At 35.9% G+C, this 25918-nt stretch overlaps 2 protein-coding genes across 8 annotated transcripts in view; one reads left to right on the top strand and one right to left on the bottom strand.

Moving 5' to 3' along the window:
• LOC138710279 (zinc finger protein 235-like) overlaps positions 1-25918 on the top strand; it is a 50790-nt gene that overhangs the window by 12754 nt on the left and 12118 nt on the right. For 4 of the 7 annotated variants that reach the window (XM_069841024.1, XM_069841025.1, XM_069841023.1 and 1 more), the window contains exons 3-5: positions 1734-1871; positions 11131-11210; positions 18431-20756. In XM_069841024.1, the coding sequence (XP_069697125.1) occupies positions 1734-1871; positions 11131-11210; positions 18431-19322 (1110 nt within the window). In that variant the 3' untranslated portion in view covers positions 19323-20756. Of the gene's footprint in view, positions 1-1733; positions 1872-11130; positions 11211-11508; positions 11583-16684; positions 18402-18430; positions 20757-25918 lie in introns of those variants that run through there. The other 3 variants (XM_069841026.1, XM_069841028.1, XM_069841027.1) reach the window with 3 other exon arrangements.
• LOC138710276 (zinc finger protein 83-like) overlaps positions 4941-25918 on the bottom strand; it is a 51137-nt gene continuing 30159 nt past the window's right edge. The window contains exon 5 of the mRNA XM_069841015.1: positions 4941-9007. Within this exon, the coding sequence (XP_069697116.1) occupies positions 8989-9007 (19 nt within the window). The 3' untranslated portion in view covers positions 4941-8988. The remainder of the gene's footprint in view (positions 9008-25918) is intronic.

Raw genomic sequence — 25918 nt, 5'->3', positions numbered from 1 at the left:
AAAATCAGTTATTCAGCATGGCTTTGTCCCACAGTTGCTGGATACGAGGAATTCTACTGTATATATTAATGACCTCCCTGCCTGTATTTGGGATGAACACTTGGAGAGATATATGTTTGCAGATGATTTAAACATATAATATATGTTACTTTACATAAGTATAATAAACTAACGGATGATATAAGGATATGCATTGAAACATGTTGCAATAGTAATAGTCTTGCTTTGAATACTAGTAAAACAGAAAATGTAAAATTTAGTTTTAATCATGGCTCTTGTATAACTAAAAAATCTGTAAAGTTTCTGGGCATTCATCTGGATTCTAGCTTGGGTTGGCAAACTCATGTTAATATTTCTGCTAGTAAAATGAGTAAAGGATTATTTATGTTGAGGATACTTTGGAGTAATATTTCTATAGAATCTTTAATAACAGTTTATTTTGGGCATATAGGCCTACATACTCATACAAATTATGGGGTTCTCTTCCAGGGTAACCATGTTTCTTCCCATAGAATTTTTATTTTCCAGAAGAGAGCAATAATTAGTTAATTTATGGGGTGTCTAACAACTCATTGTAGGCCACTCTTTATCTGATCTGGCATTCTAACTGTGCTTGCTATGTATGTGTTGGCCTGTCTCCTGTGTGTTAGGCATAATATTGATAATTTTTCTGTAAATTCGAGCGTACGTGGTTATTCGAGCATAATAATTCAAATGTGTGTATGAGTAAGTGTAACTACAATTCGACTCAAAACAGTTCCCAGTATATGTCAGTTAAATTATTTAATAGTCTACCGAATAGCATTAGAAGTCTTCTGATTCTAACATTCAGGAGAAGGATCAGGACTATTTTATCACATACTCCTCTTTATAAAATTAATTAATTTTATGACTATCTGTTAATGTGTACTATCTGAGGTTGTCATACATATGATATGTGAATGACATAAATTATCTGTCTGTCTGTCTGTCTGTCTGCCCGCCCGCCTCTTTATCCTTATCTTTATCTTATCTTTTTGTCTTCCCAACGTGTAAAATTTGTCTGTTTCAAGGACGGTGTTTATATTATTTACTTTGATTACCTTTATTAGGCATGTTCACTTGAATTGTCATTTCCTAAGTGATCTATATTATTCCAAAACTGTTGTCTTCTGCGATCTTGTTCATCAGTATATTTGACAGGTATGTAAATTAGATTCGTCTAAATAGAAATTGAACCACAAATTCACATAGATACCAAACTTTGCAAATGTTATTAGAAGTTACTCTACCTAGTAGTATATTTATTAGCTACCTCCAGATCTTGAATTTTTGGTGTTAAAATGTTTTAACATGTAATTGTTTTTTCTGTGAGAGTGTGATTATTGATTCTAATTGCAAATCATAATCTATTATGTGACGAGTTTCGTGATATTTTTCTTCTTTATGTAGTTATATACTAGCTTTCACAATCCCCTCAATCATAAAAGGAATGTAATTAAATTGGGTCATAAGTGGGGCACGTCTCTGTGAGAGAGAGCGTGTGTGTATTTGTTTCTGCTAATAGTTTTTCTGTGATGCTGTATGCTGCTTTAAATGGCTGGTCCCCATTCAGACTTCATCATTTGTGTTGCACGTATTGGCCACTCACTGTGATGTAGTTTAAGTACTAGAATGCAGTGTGCAACTTGAAATTATTTTCAAAATAACATATACATTATAATTTACACATTTGTGATGTCTGTGTTCTCCAGGAGGGGATTTTATTGCATCTGCTCTCGACTAAGGTAAAGGGAGAATGCGAGGACCACAGTTATGATCTAACATCAGAGGTGAAGTTGGAAGCAGAAGCAGTGCCAATTAATTCTGCCATGGTGAAGTGTGAAACTGAGGTAAGTGCACTGGCTCTTCTTCCAGCTTTCAACTCGTATGCTGTTCTTCAATGGCACTATCTTCATATATTTCTCCTGCAGTGTTCTTTGCTCCAGGAAAGACATTAAGACTCATTATAGCCTGCTATTCGTTAATATTTATTCCATAGCCATAAGCTCCAGAACACCTCGTGTTAATACATTACTCATTATGTTTCTATGTACTGCAGAAATGGGAATTGATAGATTTTCTGGTACACGTGAACTAGGATAAATACAGAGTGCACGTAACATAGCTGTGATCTTGATGTTATTTTCTGGTAGTCAGAAATGCCATCTCTATATGGCAGTCAAAATAGTTAATTTTGGTTTGTAATAGAGCTGTTATCACTTTCACTTTACTATTATTCATTTGTTCCTTTTTTTACATTAGCTTCCATTCGAACTGAGATATGATTTTCATTTTTGATTTGATAGCCACTTGTAAAGGGACGATGCACTCAAGTGTATGCGTGAAAGTGTTGTGCCATCAGAGACAGTTTTTTTTTTATTCCCTACATTTTCTTGCCTGATGACTCAAAAGTCTTGAAATTTATTAATAATTCAATTTAAACAATTAGCCCATCTCTCTAATCACTTTTTCTCCACCCTAGTCCACAGAACTTCTTAAACTTTAACATGTCTGCAAAGTGCACCCAGTCACTAAGTTAGCTCATTATATTGCGCTTTGGGACACATATGTACTAGCTCAGTTTTTAAATCAAAAGCAAATTAAAATATAAAGACAAGTTTCATTTCAAAATAAAGGAATACTTTTTGTATACTTGAATAAGGTGGAAATGAGTAAGTTTATATATACATATATATTGAATAATAAATGTAGAATATCTGTTGTTTGGATTCCCCAGCATTATTACCATCCATAGTGCCAGATACAGTCTGCAGATATTTGAAGCATAACATAAGCCTATTCTCAAGCTGAGGGAAGGGAATATTATGCTGAAGATAAGATTTATTATAATAATAATAAAACCTACTTTTAGGAATTCAATTCCCAAGCTTCGAAATGAAGATTTCCTATTATTTGTGTCATAGTTGAATGTTCATCAGAATCAGACATTGGTACAACAAGAACTGGAATTAATTAATACACTGGTTGCAATAATATTTGGATCCTAAATTGCAGCAGAATATATTACCAGATGTTGAAGAAATGTGAAGGTCGTTTTTGTACGAAAAATTGGCACAAGCGTAATCCTAGTGACTGATTAGCAGGGAAAGGATTTATATGTAAATACATATTTACTTATAAAGCTAATATAATTTATATTTTGCATTATCTTTATGTTTCACAATGTGTAGGGTTGAAAAATCCTACTTTTATTTTCCATATTTTTCCATATTTTAGAGTTTAGTACATATTTTCGTTAATTTCCATATATTTTCCATATTTCATATAAAACAGTCCATATTATATTAGGTTTAACAATAAAACAAAACAAAATTCCATTAACTTTTAAAAATACATTTCAACAATAGAGATTTAAACACATGTTCAGTAATCCCTTTAACATCAGAGTTATTTGAAAATTAGCAGTCCTATCAACAATGGGAAAGTAAGTTACAAAACTGTATTAATTTAATTTAAAATTTTTAACAGACTTCAGTTGTGCAGCTCAACAGTTAAATGCCAGTCAGAGTACACATAGGTTCAGTTTTGTAAATCATACTATAAAGACGGTAAATATGCCAAAAGTACGTCATTCAGTCAATTTAAAATCAAAACTAACAAGTTACATTTCAGAATTTAAAGAAGATGGTTTATCAACTGACAATAAAATATTATTTTGTAATTTGTGTCAGTGTGCAGTATCATCTACACAAAAGTTCCTGGTGCAACAACACATTACAACTAGTAAACATCAGGCCAACAAACAACTAAATTCCAAGCAGAGACAATTGTTTTTAACACAATCAACAACATCGAATGTAAGATCTGAGTTTAACATCGACCTGTGCCGTTCTCTCATCTCTGCTGATATTCCTCTCTACAAACTAAAGAATAAGGTCTTCAGGGAATTCCTTGAAAAATATACTCAACATACAATCCCGGATGAGTCAACACTTAGGAAGACGTATGCTCCATCCATCTATGATGAGACAATACAGAAGATAAGAGATGAAATTAAAGATAGTTCAATTTGGGTTTCCATTGATGAGACTCCCGACAAAGAAGGTAGACTTGTTGGTAATGTAGTTATCGGTTTGTTAAGTGAACAATATTCTGAACGAATTCTTTTACATTGTGATGTTCTAGAAAAGTGCAATAACAAAACTATAGTTAAACTGTTCAACGAAGCTATGGGTATCCTGTGGCCAAAGGGTATTATGTACGATAATGTGTTATTCTTTATTAGCGATGCTGCCCCTTATATGGTCAAAGCTGGATAAGCATTATCTGTTGTATATCCTAAATTGACTCATTTTACTTGTGTGGCGCATGCATTTCATCGTGTGGCAGAAGTGGTCAGAGACAATTTCCCTAAAGTAGATTTGTTGATTTCATCAGTGAAAAAAGTATTTCTCAAAGCTCCCAGTAGAGTTAACGTGTTGAAAGAAATGTACCCTGAAATTCCATTGCCACCAAAGCCAATTTTAACTAGATGGGGTACATGGCTAGAAGCAGTTGAATATTATGCCGAACATATAGACTCTATTAACAATGTTCTCCTTGCATTGGACTCTGAAGATGCAGTCTCAATTGATACTGCGAAAACAGTTACCTTTGACATAAGTGTGAAGAATGACTTAGCTCACATTCAGCATACATTTTCATGCATCATAAAAACGCTCAAAAGTCTCCAAAATAGGCACCTTTCACTATCTGAAAGTTTTGAAATTATAAATAGTACTGTGGAACAACTGAATCGTGGTAGAGGTAAAGTTGCAGATGCAGTAAGAGCTAAGGTGGACACTGTACTTTCAAAAAACCCTGGATATGAAGAACTACAAAAGGTTGTTGCTGTGATGAGTGGTGAATCAACAGTGAAGATTAACTTGGACTTATCCCCAGCAGACATTGTGAAATTGAATTATGTACCAGTTACTTCTTGTGACGTCGAACGCTCTTTTAGTCAGTATAAATCTATCCTCAGAGACAATAGAAGAAGATTCACTTTTCAGCACTTGAAAGAAATGTTTGTAACCTATTGTTATGGTAACAGACAATAAAAATTGTGTTTTGTTGAAACTACATTGGAAGATAAGGTACGTCCATTATATTTTTTGTTTAGTTTGATTAAAATGTACCAATATTTAACGTACATAGTCATTTTTTTATAATTTTAAGTCCATATTTAATTCCATATTTTGGTAAAAATCCATATTTAATTCCATATTTTGGTAAAAATAACTACATATATATTTACATATTTCATATATTTTTAGTCCATATAAATCCGTTCCCTGCTGATTAGTCTCTAAATACATCAAAAGTATTCTGAAGTCCAGCACTGGGTTTTACTATGCTACAAATCTCATAGTCAGTCCCTAATTCCTCTTTCAACAGGTTTGCTATTCCCCTCCCGTGACTGCTCCCCAGTAACAATACTTTACTTTTCCTACTATCATCTTCAGCAGAAACCTGTTGTGGAGGATTTAGGAATGGTTGATCAACTTTCTTTGTTTCTAGAACATTGAATCTGTTGACCAACTTTATTTCACTAACATCCTCAACAGAGAACCTTCTCCTCCTACGATTTCGTCAGAATACAACCTGAAAATCAGGCAAATCTGAATTGAAAGTTGAAACAACATTTCTGCTTCCAAATTGAATTTTTAAAAGTTCCAGCTCATCTCGTAACGAGGGTTTCCTCCTGTTTCACTATTGTTCATTTCTATTAACAGAGTTCACATGACCAACAGACTAACCTTATCACTAGTAGTGTTACTACATCCATAATGAAACCATATTCTACAACTGTCACAAAATACTCCCTGACTAACTTTCCTATGACACGCACCATAGTTACCACTCAAATCACGCACCTTAGCACTCATGTCACTGGCACAATTCACGAAAACAATTAGACCTACACTTCAGACTACCTAGTATTACACACTTATTATTAGCAGTTTATATCACTCAGGCACTATTACTAGCACTGAAATCACTTCTACAATGTAAAATACTTGACAAAAGGCAGAAATAATATAAATTACTATATAAATTACTGTATTAATATATGAAGAGTCCACTGCAAGAATGATGGATGTCACTTTCTTGTCGAAAATGAACCAAGACTGTCAATGCATAGCTTAAGACATATAGAATGTACATAGAGAGTTATATGGCATTAACACTGATAGTCGTTGTCCAGTAATGATCAGAAAATCACAGTTAAGCTTTGAACGCTAAGCATTTCAAACTTTCAATTGCTTCTCCTGCAAAATGTATTCCAAATGACATGCATCATTCTTGCAGTGGACTCTTCATATACACTATTCAACGAAAAGACATGCAAACAGTTGTGATGCTAGTGAAAGGAGATGAAATAGTAGCCTACAACACAATCTAATACATACAGTCGCGCAACTCCACTTTTTTCTGCCAACACTGGACAACTGATGCGACAGTAGCGCTCCAGCAACAGGCAAGTTAAATGTGTGTTGCGTACGTATGATAACCACAGCAGAGAAAGGATACTGTGTAGTTTATTTGGTATTTTTATTACATACAGTAACTGTATATGGTTCTTATTAATTTTATTTTAGCAACCTACATGACAGCCAGCAGAGTAACTCTGTCGGCTAAGGCACTTGCCTGCCAATCCGGAGTTGCGTTCGGGCGTGGGTTCGATTCCCGCTTGAGCTGATTACCTGGTTGGGTTTTTCCGAGGTTTTCCCCAACCGTGAGAAAAATGTCAGGTAATCTATGGCGAATCCTTGGCCTCATCTCGCCAAATACCATCTCGCTTTCACCAATCTCATTGACGCTAAATAACCTCATAGTTGATATAGCGTCGTTAAATAACCAAGTAAAATAAATAAAAACCTACAAGACTCTTACACCCACTTAATCTGAAAAACGTTATGAGTTCGCGAAATTGAGAATAAACTTAAATCCTTCTGCTTCTTACTTTCAAGTGAATCATAGTTTGAGATATATAATTTTTCGAATATAAATGGCAAATTCAGTTTATTTCTAAATATATTTATGCATTATTTGCACTCTGTACGTATTTCCTGTGAGAAAAATCAATATTAGTAGCCTCAAAAACAAGGATGTCATTTCAGACTTGGCCCGGGGGGGGGGCAATATTCTTTTATTGCAGATCTTATCGAGTGGCCTACTCTACACTGTTTTCTCAGAAAGTAACTATTTTCCATAGCATAAATTTGGGTAAACTCGACAGCTGATGTAAAACTTGATAATAAAAGGGAGATTTAACCCATACGAGATGCACTGAATATATTTTGGCGTTTTCTTTTTAATTTTCTTAAGTACCAGCATTTTTAAGCCACAATAGAGTATTATTTTTTTATGGTAAGATTACCGCAATTTGCATTACATGTCCAGTTTCCACACGTAGGCCTTCTTTTAACTCATCCTACTTATACGATACATTTACATGCACTTACTGCTAATATGACGTACATGGGAACAAATGAATACACAGGTTTGATGAAATTGAATTTCAATTAACAAATAAATTGTAGCAGTAGGTCATAGGATTACTACCATAGACCAATATTGCTAATGCAAGCACATTCTTATGAAAAGGGTGTGAGTTGTTAATAACTTTTTAATGTCTCTGGATAAAATAAATGTGTGTAGTGCTGTAAACTGTAGTAACAGTAAACTAAAGTCTCTCTGAGTCTGCAGTTATTCAGATTCCCTAACGACCAAGAGAGGTCATAAAGTCATAACTCATAATCATTACCAACATAGTAGTATTATGTTCTATAAAACTCTTATTGGTTATCAGTTACCTATTCGTATGTCGGAAAGAATAGTTTAAATACATGTGGGAAAAGACGTACAAATGATGTAATATTATTTTTAAAGTAATACAGGTTATTTGCCTTTAGGCCTACTTGCCCACCTTACATCTTGTATTTTTTTTTCTTTCAGGAGTAGAAAATACTGATAAGTTTTAGAAGATTAGATTTAATGAACAAAAGTTTTGATTATTTTTATTTGTAGACCTACAATAATATCACATTGTGTTCACTTCACTTGCCTATGATAATGGATGCTGAAAGCAAGACTTCTGTGGAATGTTATACCTACATTACTTGACATCCCATTACCAGGTGTAAAAGTCTTGTACGTGTCTAAAATAAAATTAATAAGAACTACATACAGTACTGTATGGCATAAAAATATCAAATAAACTACACAGTATCATTTCCATGCTGTTATCATATGTACTCTACATACATTTAACTTCCCTGCCGCTGGAGCACTATTGTTGCGCCAGTTGTCAAATGTTGGCATATGGTATTTTATATGTATGTGTTGCGCGACTGTATGTATTAGACTGTGGTCTACAATATGAATTCAATTCAAAATGGCTGCTTGACGAAGATACCTTATGTATATTTCAGTATTTGCCAAGAAATAAAATTAGTCTCTGAGAAAGTTATAATTATACTTATAGTTTTAGACTAGAATATTAATCAAAAATACTTTTTAAAATGCTGAAATGTAACTTTAAAAACAGACTGGTCTGTCTTACGTCTGATCGCCTCGACACTAGTCCCACTACACTCCTCAGAGTCCGAAGATGTACATTAACTATTATGGAAGTCAAACTCCTTATTATGAAACTAACTGGATTAACTAAACAACTCTGGAAGAAACGAATTTCAGATGTGCAACTGGACTTTCGACCAGACACTGCCATCTGAATAAGCATCTACAGGTATTGGGCCTACAGAAGACCCTGTTTGTAGAAAACATGCGGTGGATGTTATCTCCACATCACATTCCGCTGTATTGTCCAGTTCTAAGGCACGATACTTCTTTAATGATATGGTTCTCCAGAAACCGAACAGCTGGCTATCCACTGCAGTCTCCTTTGTTGATTCCTAGTCTGCAGGCTGGACAATGATCCATTCTTGCCTATGTGCTCTACTAGATATCTACGCCCTTACTAAGGAAGAAGAAAAAAAAGGAGGAGAGAAATTTAATACCAACTAACGCACAACTTAAGAAATCTGGAGCCTGCATTCCATCTTCTTTATGAGTAATTTCACGTTAAATCACATAAAATTGTACAATTTTTTACCTTCATATTTCTGATTGAATTTTTTTTACTGACTCTATGGGTCTAATAAATTAACAAGTGTATTTTTATTTCTACCTAAGTCCACATGTTTTTAAAATATTGCATGTTAAAATTCGTCAAAACTGTCGCACAATTTAACATTTCAAGATCATATTTCTGAGCATATCGATGTTAAATGTTTTTTCAAAAATGAATTTAAAAGCTTGAAATACTGTCTTTTGTTAAATATTTACTAACTGATTTTAATATAGTTATTAAAAATATTTTTAATGGTTCAATTTTTAAAAGTTAGATATCAATGTGAAATAGCCACAGTAAAAATCTGAAAAAATGCCTGTTAAGTGCACTGAAGTATTCCTGATAATTTCAGAAAAAATTACAATGGGATCTCTAATGGTTTAATGGAAATTTAATTACTTAGAAAACAATGTGTAGCAGACCAGTGCAGCAACAGTGGACGGGAAACATTGACCTCACACTGGGAGATTTGTCCGCGCATGGTGATCCAATGAACATTGCAACATTAAATCCAGTAGAATCAAGTCACTCGACGAAACACTGCTAACTTACACTTGTATTCACTTATATCTTCAAATATTTGTACATTTTGCATGTTAAACGTCTCTTTTCATTCACACTACTCTTTAAATTTTCACTCGCCTACCTTATTTCTCGAAAGAAAATTGTTTTACTAAAGCTTCAGTTGTAGACAATGGAATGAAATAATGTAATTTTAATGTACCAGTTATTGGTTTTAGATTGTAATATCTGGCCTGCAAATTTTCCTCCTTTCAGCTTAACTTTAGATAAGATATTTACTTTTCTTAAGGTATTAATCATTTGATGAATAAATGCATTAGTTGTGTAGTGTTATTATATGCAATGGGGATTTCGTAAAACTTTTCGCTTGCAGCCTTATAGCACATGTGTACATGTAGGTCTACATCCGCAAACGGTTCATTAGCTGGGGATCACGAGCACATTCATGCCTCTGGAAAATAAATTGTTGCAAATGTATGTATGTAGATCCCACTTTTTTAAATGGAGTAGTTTACAGATAATACATCGGTAAACAAGTCTATATATATATATATATATATATATATATATATATTTTTTTTTTTTTTCAGATTTTTATCTTCGCTGTTTAATGTAATTTAGTGTGAAAAAGAAATGAGTAAAAACTTAGGCCAAATTTTTTATTTATTTGTGATAGGCCTAAAGTAATGAAAAGTATTGTATTTAGTCTTTCAAATGCGCCAAACCCCAAAACTCAACTATTTTAGACGCAAAGTTCCAAGTGAGCTTATGTAACAGTGCGCGCATAATTTGCATAATTTCAAATAGTTGTAACTACAAAAATATTTAATAATTGTGAAAATAAAGCAATATGTGTCTCCTTATTTGATGTCTGGAATTCATGAAAAAAAAAAAAAATTCGACTATTTACGAGAAGGTCGCGTTTTGTTGCTGTGCGATTTGACATGGAATGACTCTTATGTGGCATTTGACATAAGAAAACTGTTGCACACAAGATTAAATATTCTATTTGGATGTTAGAGATTCAGTAATAATCTTCATTCTTCTTCTTTTTCTTGTCCATGAGATTGTGGTCTTGCAGTTGAACAATTTTTGGTTATGAATATATGTAGTCTGGAGTGAGACCTGTACACGTCAGGATATGATTTGGTGAGGATGTTCTGTGTTGCATTCTGTTCATAATGGAATTATCTTCATTCGTGAAGTATCTAGTGCTCTTTACATTAGACATGTATGATAATATGTTCAAGAATATATTTATACAGAAGTAGCACATGGCTTTAGTTGAGTCATGATGACGAAAATGGGTATGATGGTTAAGAACGGATTCCTTCCACTAAATATTGTATGTGGAATCCAAAGGAATTAATCTCCAGCACACAAAATCTATGGACTAGTTTTTCACCTATTAGCGCTGCATTACACTGTCGTGCACTGCTCTTTTTCAGGAGGAGTGTTGTGATATGGACACAGTGAAGGAGGACCTTTTGTTGGAAACAACACAAGAGAGTGAAGTCATGGTGGACAGGTGAGTGCAGTGTTTCTTGTAGTAACTCCTTGTTTACAGTGTTTAATTTATTTCTTGACGTAACTAATTAATTAATTTCTGCTCTTTACGCCTTATTCTTCGTTATATGAGGAATTACTTTATGCAACATCTATGGTCATAACTAGGTATAGCTATGTATCACACTGAAATGACATCACCACCACTGCTACTATTATCATTTACTGCTAGTACTGCTACTACTAACAGCAGTTTTCTGTAGTCTATATGCACTTTGATACATATTTCACAGTGAGACATTGAACATATTCTATTGTAGGTGTCAGCTCCGTACCTATTAGTGGGAAATTTCAATGCATCTCACCATCCTAAGGGCTCTAATTCAAATGATGACAGAGGAAATAAAATAGCAGAGGTATGTGGTCGTCTAAATCTGATTACACTGAATTCCGGGGAAGCAACACATCTATCCGAGGCTCACAGTATCTACTCTATGATACATATCCCCATTTGTAGCCCAGTTTTGTTAACGCATTTCGAGTAGTCTGTGATTCATGACCTACATGGCAGTGACCTTTATCCCATTCGAATGTGTATGTCCTCTTTATGTGCTGCGGAATCTCGTTCTTCAAACTGGGTTATTAAAAAGACAGATTGGGTCGAATTTTCATTTCATTCGATGATAACGGGTATGAAAATGTGGACTACATTGTAGATGACTTCTCAAATGTGGTGATTAAGTCGGCAGAATCATTTATCTCCCGGACGTCCTGCAAGCCAAAACGCATCTCTGTCCCCTGATGGATGAATGCTTGCAGAGCTGCAATCTGAGACCGCAAACGTGCCTTTCGCCAATTTGAGCGCCATCCAACACGAGATTTTTCTCCAGTATAAACGTCTTCGAGCCAAAGCTCGTCGCACTGTGTGCGATGCTAATAAGACATCCTGGACAAACTATGCCACTTCCTTAAGAAAGACTGTCCCAGCTAACATCGTATTTGATAAAGTCCGTCGTACAATGGGGGAACGTAGTTCTGTCATTCTCTGCCTTTCGAACAGTGGCACAACAACCACCAGTCCCATAGGAATTACTGAAATATTTGTGTGCACTTTTGCACAGCTAAGCAGCTCAAGGAACTATGGTCCAGACTTTTTTTAAAACTAAACAGGGTGCGGGAAAACTGAAATTAAACTTCGTATCAGATAGTACACGATATTACAATGCACTGTTCACATCCGAGGAGTTGGAGGCGACACTGGACACCCCCCCCCCCCCTGGCCTTGACATCATCCATAATCGTATGCTTCGCCATCTCCCAACAGTTGACAAGTTCTTCCTGCTCACTACGTACAATACAATCCGGAATGAAGGGATATTTCCATCTCATGGCGTTCTGCCACTGTAATCCCAGTCCTGAAAGTAGGAAAGGATCTGTCTGTACCTGAAACTAGAGGTCAATTTGTCTCAGCAGCTGTGTACACAAGGTTATGGAAAAAATGATAAGGAATGCCTGATGTGGGGACTCGAATGGGAAAACCGATTATCTAATATTCAATGTGGTTTTCGTAAGCACAGATCAACTACAGACCATCTTGTTCATATAAAGACCGCTATTAAGGATCCTTTTCTTAAGAAGGAACATCTTGTGGCAGTCTTCTTCGATTTAGAAAAGGCTTATGATACTACATGGTGTTATGTTATCCTGCACACTCTATATAAAAGGGTTATTCCTACTAAAATTCAATGATGTCTCTAATCTAATTCGATTTTTAAATTTTCCACTAGATTTAATTAGAAAATATCCAGTGTGGCAATTCTGGTTTAGCCGAGTCATTTTAAAAATGCCACAACAATGCCATGCTGTGTGTTATAAATTGAAAGTCTAAGTACCAAATTTCACAAAAGAAAAGGTAGGCCTGTAACACACTAACTCATGACTACTTATGAAATATCAGTAATAAAGGTGCAATGTGGGCTCATTTTTTGTTCGTTGAAATATGTATTGAATATAGAAAAACCTGAGCATAAAAAATTACTGTAAGGAGTAACTTACAGTACAAAAATTAAATCAATATTGATGGCTAAGAAGTGATTCCTCGTATCTCTAAATTTGCAGGTGAATAAAAAAGCTGTTTCAAAAATTAATTTTTTTGAAAATAGACGAACTTTTCATAAATGCTTCTGTTTTGAAAGATCTACTCTACTCTAGTGTAGTTATTCTAAATAATAATATACTTAAACTAAATGACCATTTTTGTAGATATGAGGTATCACTTCTTAGCCATCAATATGAAAGAACTCTGAAATAAATGGTTCCCACAATAAATGTTTGTACAATAAATTGCTCTTCAAATTTTCAACTCCTCCTGGAGAATCAATCCCACCCCCCGAAGCAAAGTGGCTGGATTCAACACTGTTTTATTGCGAAGTTCTTGGCAGAGCTGTATTTCAGAGTCTGAATAGGCACCACATTTGCTAGTAAACATCTTCAAGAAAACAACTTTCTGCTGGGGTTTGTATTAAGCATTCTGCTATTCTGCATTGGCATCAATGGAATAGTTAACTATATAGCTGAAGAAGTAGCTTCTCTTTTATACGTTGATGACTTCAGTTTTTATAATACAGTTCCTGATATATTCCACCATCGGCCGAAATTTGTAACTGGTCATCAATGTATTGTCAGAAATGGCTTTTTATAATGGCTTCAAATTCTTCACTCTGAACATTTTGTAGCATTCCTTTAGCAACTGAACATCTTGGGTGTCTTAAGTTACTAGATGTATTCTTTAGCACCCTTACTATTGCAGGATATGTTGATTTAGTGAAAATCAAAGCTATGGCTCTACAAGCACAGTGAGTAATGTTGAATTTGTTGATTTCATTCTTACTTATTTTAAGTTTTTTTCTGAATATCCACATTGTGCATGCGTAACTGGATTATTAATTTCTTCAACAATTTTTGTCACTGTTTTATTACAACATATCTCTAAGAATTCACTCTGAACAGTACCTCTGGTCAGATTATAATAATAACTGAATTTACTTTTGAAATGTTCGTATTTCGAAAAAACTTCACATAACTCTGGGAAGTTTCCTTCATTGCATAATTCTTCACCCACATTATGTTCTTTTGTACCTAAATCATCCTTTGATAAGTACAACAGTATGTCAGTTATCTTAAATAGGTACTGTCGAATTTTGTTAACAAGATCCTTGTGTGAACTGGAAATCAGTGTGATTACTGGTTCTTTAGAACGTTTCATATTAGTCCATTCTGTAACTGGAAACAAATGAGAAGAACTTATTGCGTGATTACTTAGTTTTTCTTGTATTTTCTTCCATTTACGATTGCCCTTTTTGGTAAATACACTTTCTTTATCAGAACTCGAAAACTATCGACATGAAAACATAATACAGCATCTTTCTCCACACTGTACTCTAACCATTTATATTTACTGTACCATGAAGTTGTAAAACTTCTCCTAACTCTGGCTTATTCATTTTGGGGGAGCTCCGAGTGGATTAGCCTGGAAGGGCCACTAATAAGATCACCAAGATCAGAAATATCTATATCCGTGACTGCGTGGTCACTAGCACTAGCAGTAGGTTGATCATCACATAGATGCACAGTACTGGTTACACTAGCACTAGCATCAGTAGTAATAGTAGTAGTGGTGGTGATGATTGCTGATGTTGCAACTGGAGTAGCTTCAACATTAGTTAACCCACTTTTAGATTTTTGTACACTCACAAAGAATGAATGAATATCTTGCGAACTCATTGTCTCGAAATCTCTCGCACAACTTTCAATCATAATGATGGTGATTTGACAGTACAATGTCACAGTTCCGTTTTCGTCGTGCATTGTTGTCACTAGTCGGTATTTTTATAACATACAACAGGGTCATTCCATGTCATTTCATCCAGAAAGTTCTGAAAATGTCACCCTATGTCAGGGATTTTCATAAAAACGTTTTGAATTGTGTTACTAGTTTATCTGTGGATAGTCTTACAATTTGAATGGGATTTTCGGATTGGTTGCAGGTTAGTGACTATCGGAAGTTACAGTCTTAGGATTGAAAATTGACATGTTAACATATAAAATGTTCAGTACCGGTACATTCTGAAACTATAGAATGATTGTCTTCTGAATTAGATATGTAGTTTGCTAATTTGAGCTCGTGGCTTATGCAGTCAGCCTCCGTACGTAAAATTTAATTGCGAAAATTAACAATTCTTTTGTCACACCTTCAAATACCATGAAACCTTTATGAAATAATAATGGACTCATAAGGTTTTAACAGGAAAAAATTGTTTTCGAGAAACAGTGCGTAGTATTGGAATAGCATAGTTTCAATAGAAGGAAAATTGTTAGTCTTTTGTCACAGTCTAATATATACAGTCGCGCGACTCATAGGCTATTAGACGCATTATTTTCGTTGTTATTGGTACCGGTAGTGTATGTGACTAGTGTGCGTTTTATAGTTTCTGCGAGATTTTCTAAACAGGTGACTTGTGCAATGTCCGGAGGAAGAAAAGGCAGGTGGAGAACAAAGAATATTGGACAAGGTGCCCAATTAAAGAGTCAAGCTCGAGAGATGGTGTAGAATGTAAGAGAGCATTTTGAGAGGGAAAAGACTTTTACCATTGGCGCAAGTCATAATGAGAACTGCTGCTTGTGTTAAAATTAATAGGAACATTGTTACCGATATTTGAAAAGGAGGCAGAATTATTTTGTTGCATGCAGGAACTTCAGAAAGGTTTCTACCTTAGTGTCTTCTGGTATTCAAATCAAAGCAAACAAACGACTATCATGAAGAAATGAACCATGCGATGTTTTACGATTGGTTTGAAAATAAACTTTTGAAAAACCTCAATGCACCATCTACAATAATAATTATGGACAATGGACTGTATCACTCCATTATTTATGACAAGGTACCTACCATGGCAACAAAGAATGTTACGTAACAATGCACCAGTACAGGATGATATGAGGAAAGCCGAATTAATGGAGCTAGTGGCCCGAAACAAGCCACAGTTTCCACTGTATGTTATAGATGAATTAGCCAAGAGACATGGGCATAAAGTACTTGGATACTTTAAAGTAGAAAGGTGCAAAGTGCCAAAATGATAGAAAACGAAATTATTACACAGAAAGGTGCAATGTGCCTAGGAGGATGGTATATGAAAGGGGCTACATCCACTTGTGTTTCATAAGCGAGATATTTAGATGTCACGTTGGCAGCACCATGCATTTTCAGACGGTAAGCGCCCTCTGTGTGTTTATGCTATTTTTTCCGACTAAAGAATACATAAATGTGCATTATACTGTACATATCATATTGTCGGCATATTTTCTATTCAAGACACTTGGTAAGTGCATATTATAGCCTATTAATATTCAGTATATTATACATTTTTTTTCATTGACAAGAACAACACTTCAATATTACTGTAATATTCTATTGAATTGTTTACAATCTTAATTGAGGTTATGGAGTTATCATCACAAAATAAACGCAGGAAGAAGGGAACTGGTGCATTTCGAGATGAACAGAGAGCCTTGAAAATGAAGGGCCTACCATATCAAACGTACAAAAATATTCAGATGCCAGCTAAGCAACTATCTTCCTCACAGGTGAGTTCTGTTTCCAAGGTACAGTATGAGTTGTGTGATGTCACACGATATTCTGTTGTGTGTACGACAGAGACCTAATAATAGTCGTAATATTGTTGCAGAAACAATGTAAATGTCAACTGGAATGTAAGAAAATAACATCTGAAATGCAACACAGGCTATTTACCAGATTTTATGATCAGGACTCCCCAATGCGAGGAACATATATCATGAGTTTGATAACCACTGTACCAGTACAATGGAGGAGAGATGAGTTATATGATGATTCTGCACAAAGACGACAGGATCTGTAAGATATTCAGTTCCCAATGACAAAGGTAGCCTTTTGTCTGTATGTAAAACTACATTTATGAACACTTTTGCCCTTGGGAAGAAAAGATTAGAAACACTATAAAAAAAAAGAAACAAGGTGATACCACTTTCTCTGACAAGAAAACAAGGCATGCTCCATCCAGAGTTACAGAGGAACACAGGATGCGCATAAAATAACACAAACACTTTCCCAAGAGATGTGAGTTACTACTTAAGGGCAAGGTCCTCAAAGGAATACCTCAGTCCTGATTTAAATATATCCAGACTGCATGCTAGTTATCAAAACAGTACCCTCATTCTCCTGTTTCCTATATGTACTATATATGTATTTTCTTGAAAGATTTACCACACCTATCTTTCATAAGGCCAAGAAATGATACCTGCAAAACATGTGACCGTTTAGATGTAGATATAAAACATGGCAATAAAAGTCTAAATATATGCTTAAGCTACATCATAGAAGGGCAGAGTGTGCACAAAATATTATGAAGACTGACACCAGTCTTTCACAGTTACCTGATGGTAATGCTGTTGCCTTACAGTGGATCTTCAACAGGTCATGTTTGTGCCCACACTTACACACAGCGAAATGTTTTACAGACGTCAGCTTTCGCGTTATAACTTTGGAGTCTGTGTATGTGATACAATGCAGTCTTACATGTGTATGTCGGATGAAAGCATCGCGTGTAGAGGTGCCTATGAGATTGCCTCGTGTCTGCTAAAACTGTTCAATATGGACATAACAAACAAGAAGAATCTTATAACTGTGCAGCTCTAAACAAAAACCGTGTAATGGTTTTCTTGTGTTTCTTTTTAGTTGCCATTGGTTTATTTGAGCACATAGAACAGCGTTTCCTTCTCAGTGGCCACAGTTTCTTGCAATACGATTCTGATTTCACTTTGATTGGAAAACGAAAGAAAGTGACAAAAGCCTTCATTCCTAGTGACCTACTTAAAATCGTCCGAGACTCTAAAGTTGTGAAACCTTTTGAGACAGTTCTAATGCTAGAGTCAGATTTTCTTAATATCCAAGATGTTGATGATCAACTAATTTCCATCAAGACCTTGAATATTTCTAAGGCATGTTGCAGTCAGCATGATGTTAGTAATGCAGGTAGTGTTTCTGTGAAACAGTCCCATGATAATGAAGCAGTGCATACCATTAAAGTGCTTAAAAAGGGAAAAAACATGAAAGATGTGCAGTCATTGTCAAAAAGTGATGCATTGCATATTGTCATGTTAGTGTAAAAGCTTAATTATATTCTAGACTCGTATGTTTAATTCTAGCATTGCAGTTACCCAAGATGTCACTGTGGTATCAGGGTTCGGCGGTATTACACGTGATCAGCAGCCAACTACGTCATATCAAAATCCCGAGGATCCTCTTACCTTGCAAAAATCTATTCCGATTCCTAAAGAAGATAAATTGAAATGCGATGTTTGTGGAAAAGTTTTCTTGTATTCCTCTTATCTGAAAGTGCATGTACTCACGCACACAGGCGAGAAGCCTTTCAAATGCGATGTGTGTGAAATGTGTTTCTCGACGTCTTCAAGTCTTAGAAGACACAATCTTAAGCACACTGGGGAGAAGCCATTCAAATGTGATATCTGTATAAAATGTTTCTCGCAATCCTCAACTCTGAAAAGACACACCCTCAAGCACATGGGCCAAAAGAAGTTCGGATGCGAATTATGTGGCAATTATTTCATCGATTCGTGTAATCTGAAAATCCACATGCGTATGCACACAGGTGAGAAGCCTTTCAAATGCGAATATTGTGGAAAGTGTTTTTCGCGAAAGAGTTATCTCAGAGTACATATAAACTGGCACACCGGCGAGAAGCCATTCAAATGCGATTTTTGTTGGAAATATTTTTCGCAATCTTGTCATTTAAAACTTCATAAACGACAACACACTGGTGAAAAACCATTCAAGTGCAATTTTTGTGGAAAAAGTTTCCCACAAGCTAGTTATTTAAAAGTTCATAAACTTCAACATACGGACGAAAAGCCATTCAAATGCGACTGTTGTGGAAAACGTTTTTCGCAAAATGGATATTTAAACGTACATAAACTTCGGCATACTGGCGAGAAGCCATTCAAATGTGATTATTGTGGAAAGTGTTTTTCCCGCTTGGGAATATTGAAAAAGCATGAAAGTCGGCATGCGGGCAAATAATCATTCAAATGCGATTTCAAAAGGCTGTTCTGTTCTTATCCTGTAGATGTAAAAGCGGCATAGAAGGGAAACTGTTTATGTGCAATATTATTGGTAGATATTTATCACTGTGGAGATTATTCTCGCAGACTAGACACATGAAGGGTCTTGCAATGAAACCAAAAGCAATCGTTCTTGGTTATAATGTCCCCTGTCTGAATTGCATTATATTCTGCAGTACCAAGTATCTAGCAACTATATGAATGCCACGTTGATATGTTGCTTTTGCCGAGATAGCAGCAAACAGACGAGATGCGATTCGATATGGGTGTTTGGAAAGTGTTTTCGGCATTGGCTAATAATATAAAGCATGCACATTTACACTTGAACTGAAAGATTTTCATATGCTATACTACCATGAAAATCTGCCGGGAAAGGTATACTTATGCTGTGTGGGATTATCTTTTCCCAACCTCTTCAGTGGGAGCGAAGCCATATTCTTGTGAAAAGCAGCTTAACACAGGGTTTAATTCCCTTGATCTTTGTTGGTTTTGTATTGCTTGTAGTATGAGCACTTTGACATCCCTGCACTAAAGCTATCCGTTAGGTCGTTGAAAAATTCATACAGACTTCTTTTAATTACATGTAATTTGTAATATTATAACTTCATAACTTTAAAACTATTTTTCAACATAGTTTCCAGCCAAATTGAGACAATTGTAGTGTTTCATGTCACCCTCAACTGAACGTAAACTTTTATTTAAAGCCTGGTGGGAACTATTTTCACATGTAATATATAACTGTCCTTAAATTATGAAACATTCCACACAGTGGCTAAAGTTTACTGAATTCTTATCGAGCAATGTTTTGCAATATATGAAAATAACTTTTCCCACAAATATAATTTTAATTTTCACTGCATACTCAGCATGAAACGCATACTGCTTTGTAAGTAATATATTATTGTGTCTGTTAAACTAAGTAATTTCTTAATTTTTTCAACGGATACCACGTGAGAAATGTTTCCACACAGTCTGTTATTTATGTTTATGTGTATTTATGTTAAGTTTAGAAATAAACATTATGTAGTGCCGAATATTGTTTCCAGGGCTGTTGTCATATGGAGTTCAAACACACTGATATTGCATTATTCACATTTTGAGTAATTTTGTCATTTACTGACACTATCCACACTTCATTTTGAACCGTCTGATTGACTTGGAAATGTGGTATGCACACAATGTATTTAAGTCAGGGAAATGTCTGTCTTTGTAACATTGCTGATCTCCTATGAAGTCTGAAATCGGTGTGTGTGTGAACATGCTGCGTTTTTTTCAGTCCCCCCCCCCCCTGTGAGGTAGGCATTCAAATCCGTGAGGTCTTTTAGGAGCCGAAATGCCTTTGGTAATACTTTCTGACTTTTTCTTCTTGTCACACTCTAATGTACTATGTACTAGTGAGACTTTCGGTTGTTGCTTCTGATTTCCTACCCTGTCCCATACAATTCTCATCTCAGTACAATCAATGGACGCTACTGAGTATGAACACTTTACGTTTGTCTGTTTCAATGCTATGACTTTATCTTCATATCCAACTTCTACTTTCCCTGTTTTCAGTTTTCTTCCAATAACATCTTTTGAAAGCCCTTTACTGTCCGCCCTAAGAGTTCCTACCGCATCTTATTTGATGACAGTCTAGAAATTCATATAATTAAAGACTACTGTAATAATTGTACAGATCAGTAAGATGGTGTTCATGTTGAAGATCCTCGCTTGGAAGGTTTGTCAACTCTGAAATGTCAATAAGCTATCCAGAATCTGTTTTCATATCTGTAGCATAACATATGCCACATGTACCGAGCTTTCTTCCGCAAAGTTTGAAGGAATGTTCTACTTACAATGGGGAGCCAAGAGAGTTTATTCCAGTGTTAGGAGCATAAAGATGCGGCTCGCCTTTGATGTAGTAGGGCATGTCGACTTTTTAAACTTTCAAATTCTAAAATGTGGGGCGCTAGAAAGTTGTGATTAGACATAGGTATTCAAAAACTACTTTGGTTTTTTTAATGTAATATGGCCTTCCTTTGTAAATATCTAGGCCTACATGAAAAATAGTTGTTTGTCAAATTTCCATCAATTACTTTATTTAGAACTCCTTATGAAGAAATGTTTGAGCCATCGGCGTGGCTCAGTCGGTTAAGGCACTTGCCTGGCAGTCTGAAGTTATGCTTGGGCGTGGGTTCGATCCCCGCTTGGGCTGATTACCTGGTTGGGTTTTTTCCGAGGTTTTCCCCAACCGTAAGGTGAATTCCAAGTAATCTATGGCGAATCCTCGGCCTCATCTCGCCAAATACCTTCTCGCTATCACCAATCTCATTGACGCTAAATAACCTCGTAGTTGATACAGCGTCGTTAAATAACCAACTAAAAGAAGAAAGAAATGTTTGTGAAATAGCATAAAAATCATTCAATATTGATTGCCAGGTACTTCCAGATTTATTGTATAATATAATTTTCATTACTTTTTTTCATACATTGAATAATTTCCAACATTTTTAACCTCTCAACTGATGGCCATTTAAATCCCAGCTCCACTAGTGTATTTAAACTCTGTTTAGCATTTAAAACGGGAGAAATATAGAAAAATGCTTACATCTCCTACAAATTTCATTATTTTTTCATGGAATAAAAAGTGTTACAGGACATTTTCCACTTTAAATGAATTAGGCATTGCTCTTCTATGTGATACAGTAACGAATATATATCGCAAAATATTTTTCAGTTCTTTTCTAAAAGAGCCTCTGATATATGTAAAGTCATTTGGTTATGAGTGTGACCAACTTTTCATGTCTCTTTGACTGTACTTTAGCCAAGAGCAGATGTTTAGAACGAGAGACTCGAGCAAAGCCAGAAGGACATGGCAGTGTGTGCTGACGAGAGGAGTTTGAAACAGATTTCTTTCACTGACCTGACGCAGTCATGGTATTTATCAGTTCTCGCTACTCTTCCCCAAATGTCTGCTTACATAAAGCCCTTGGCTCCATGTGCAAGTCTTTCTAATTTTCAAAGTAAATGTGTGCTGGCGGAAAATTTGCAATGAAAGAGGTTGAAGTTTTAGACGCAAACATTGATTTAGATTATAACTTCAGTGATGAATTCATTGAAGAACCAATGAGTGCATGCTGTGACAGTGATAATTACGTGATGCCTGTAAGGAAGCACTATGGCAAGTGCGAAATTGCAGTAACATGGTACGTCACTCTTTTAGAGATTCTATTAGGGGCTTCAATTAGTCATAGGGCTGAAATGTAATGTTTTATTTAACGACGCTCGCAACTGCAGAGGTTATATCAGCGTCGCCGGATGTGCCGGAATTTTGTCCCGCAGGAGTTCTTTTACATGCCAGTAAATCTACTGACATGAGCCTGTCACATTTAGACATAGGGCTGAATAATAATAGTCAACCAGTAGACATATTTGTTTACTTTTTCAATGATGAGTTGGTCAAATTGATAACAGCGGAGACACATTCCTAACGTTGAAATGTTTTGGTCTACTGATGAAATACTTACCACACCTTTTTTGAGAAATGTTTGTCTGAAAATAAATTCAGGTCAATTTTGAAATTTCTCCACTTCACAAGTTAGGACGCAGAGGGAAATAGAATGCGCAAAATAACCGGTTTTTGACCACCTAATAAATAAATTGAAAAACGCATACTGTCCTGGTCACAAAATTACTGTTGATGAAAGTATAATGTGATGAATCAGCCGACTCGGCTGGAAGCAATTTATTTGGATCACATGGGCTAGGCTTTGTATAAAAACATTTGACTTGGGTGAAAATGGGATTGGATACCAGTACTGTAGTAGTGTATATACAGGAAAGGACCCAGACAATACAAGTAATAAAGATTGTGGACTTTCTGGCTCAATAGTAATGCATCTTGCAGACTCGCTGCTGGCTCACGAAAGAACTTTATATTTAGACAACTGATACAATTCACCTAAATAATTCATAGAACTGGACAATATGGGAACTAATGCGTGTGGAACAGTACGGACAAATAGAGCTGGTTTACCGAAGGTCATTCGTACCCAAGTTCTCAAGAAAAGAGAAATAGAGGTAAAGCAACTCCCTCCCCTAACATACGTAGTGTGGAGTGATAAGAGGGAGGTGTCAATTCTATCAAACTGTCATGCCAGAGTAAATATGATAGAAACAGGAAAGGAGAGCCCACAGTTCAAACCTGACGTAGAGCGGGGGGGGGGGGCGTGGACTTGGTGGATCAAGTGACACAGGCCTATCGATCTATGCGTAAAACAAAATGTTAAAAGAAGTTGTTTTTGCACATGATGGATATTACTCTCTACAGCAACCTTGTTATATGAAAAGTCCTGAATCCAGGGAAAAAGATGTCTCAGACTACTGACTGGCTGCTGCCCGTGCACTAATTCAAAAGCACTACATTGAACGCCCCATCAATACAGGTGGGGAAAACTAATGAAAACCGGCAATTCTCCGTCAAAAAGAAAAACAGTTTCCCACACGAATCTCCTCCATAAAAAAAAATGCAGGCTGTCGGTGTTTCATTTGTAAGTCTTAGGCAATCCGCAAAGAAGTGCGTATCATGTGTGCCGCATGTGTTTCCAACGCTGTTTCGAAATTTATCACACTTGACACAACATTTAGAGTTAAATTTATATTATAATCACACTCAAGTTATTACAAAATACATTTACGAAGCATTTTTTTTTTGTAAAATAATGATTATCTGTGCACACCGGTAGTTGCGTAAAAACTACGTCCATCACAGCCAGCATGCGCGTGTAGATTCTACGTACATAACAGCTAATGGGTTAAATTATTTCTGACATCTATCACATCTGATGGCATCTAAAATAAGAACAAGACTAGGGCATTTACACATATGAACAGCAGTGTACTTGGAAGTGATAAGCTCCCAGCTCTGGGATACATTCTGAGACATGGGCTGTTACTAACAGTACAAAGTGGTGAGAATGTCTGAAACTGCCCAGCAGCCAGTGTTGAATTACCTCTGCGACTCTTTATCACAGCACTTGAGAAGATCTTCTCAAACAACAGATGCCACATGATAGTGAAAAGATGTTATGTTATGATTTATTTAACGACGCTCGCAACTGCAGAGGTTATATCAGCGTCGCCGGATGTGCCGGAATTTTGTCCCGCAGGGGTTCTTTTACATGCCAGTAAATCTACTGACATGAGCCTGTCGCATTTAAGCACACTTAAATGCCATCGACCTGGCCCGGGATCGAACCCGCAACCTTGGGCATAGAAGGCCAGCGCTATACCAACTTGCCAACCAGGTCGACGATAGTGAAAAGATCCTAACAGTGCAACAGAACTTGAATTTTATCCTTCATTCATCAAACTCTAAATTGGTGAATCTCTTATACATTGGGTGGCGTAAAGGCGTAAAAGCACTATGCGGTCTGTACCCCAGCAAACTCCTGACAAAAGGCGTAAAATATTTAACGATTTTTCACAACGCTTTTCAAATCACGTATATGCGTCTCCCACGTTAACTAGTAACCAAAAATAAGGTCCAAAAATTTCGCAGTGTCTCTATATTGCAACTCCACTCCATTAAGACACAGTTCAGAATGTGGATGCAGTCCACGATGGTTGTAGAAGTAGACACACTGCGTCTTTAGAGTGGAGAATTTAAAGCCATTGCGAACAGTCCATTCTGATAGCACGTTGATGACCAGTTGCAACTCTCCACAGAGGGATGGAAGATATCAGGAGCTGTAATATGAACTGAAGTCATCAACGTACAATATAGAAGAAACTTGGTCAGCCACACAGTGTGCCATTCCATTGATCGCAATGCAGAAAAGAATAATGCTTAATACAGACCCCTGCGGAATGCCATTTTCTTGAAGATGTTCGTTAGAAAGAGTGGCGCCTACTCCAACTCAGAAATACCTGTCAGCCATGAAGTTCGCAATAAACGTTGGGATACTGCCAAGAAGTCCCTAATCATGCAGTGTTTGCAAATTCCATAACACCATGTGCTATCGTAAGCGTTTTCTAGATCAAAGAAGACAGTGAAAAGATGTTCTCTCTGGATGAAAGCATCTCCAATGGCGGTCTCCAGCCAAACAAGAAGTTTGCGGCTGATCTGTGATTACGAAAACCACATTGAATAGTAGATAATCGGTTTTCCGATTCGAGTAACCACATCAGGCGTTTGCTTATCATTCTTTCCATAATTTTACATACACAGATAGTGAGAGAAATTGGTCTATAGCTTCCACACGAAGATTGATCCTTTACCAGATTTGGACCGGGATAACAATGGCGGATGAATGTCAAGAAACAGACAATACAAGGAAAAAGTGGATAAATAATAAATTTTTGAATGTGAATAGATATGTAGCATATAGGAAAATATGTAACTAATATAAGAGCGTTAAATAAATTGCGCAAATTTTTAATGATAATGAAGATGAAATGGGAAGAGAAAGTTAAAAGTAATGGTGTATTAAATTGATCTTGTAGTGTGTATGTCTGTGTTTTTTATTTTGTTTTTGTTTATTGTTTTTAGTTGTGAGATTTGGCATAGGTGATTAA

This window comes from Periplaneta americana, chromosome 12 (assembly GCF_040183065.1).
Source record: "Periplaneta americana isolate PAMFEO1 chromosome 12, P.americana_PAMFEO1_priV1, whole genome shotgun sequence".
Lineage (NCBI taxonomy): Eukaryota > Metazoa > Arthropoda > Insecta > Blattodea > Blattidae > Periplaneta > Periplaneta americana.
This window is presented reverse-complemented; position numbering and strand designations above follow the sequence as displayed.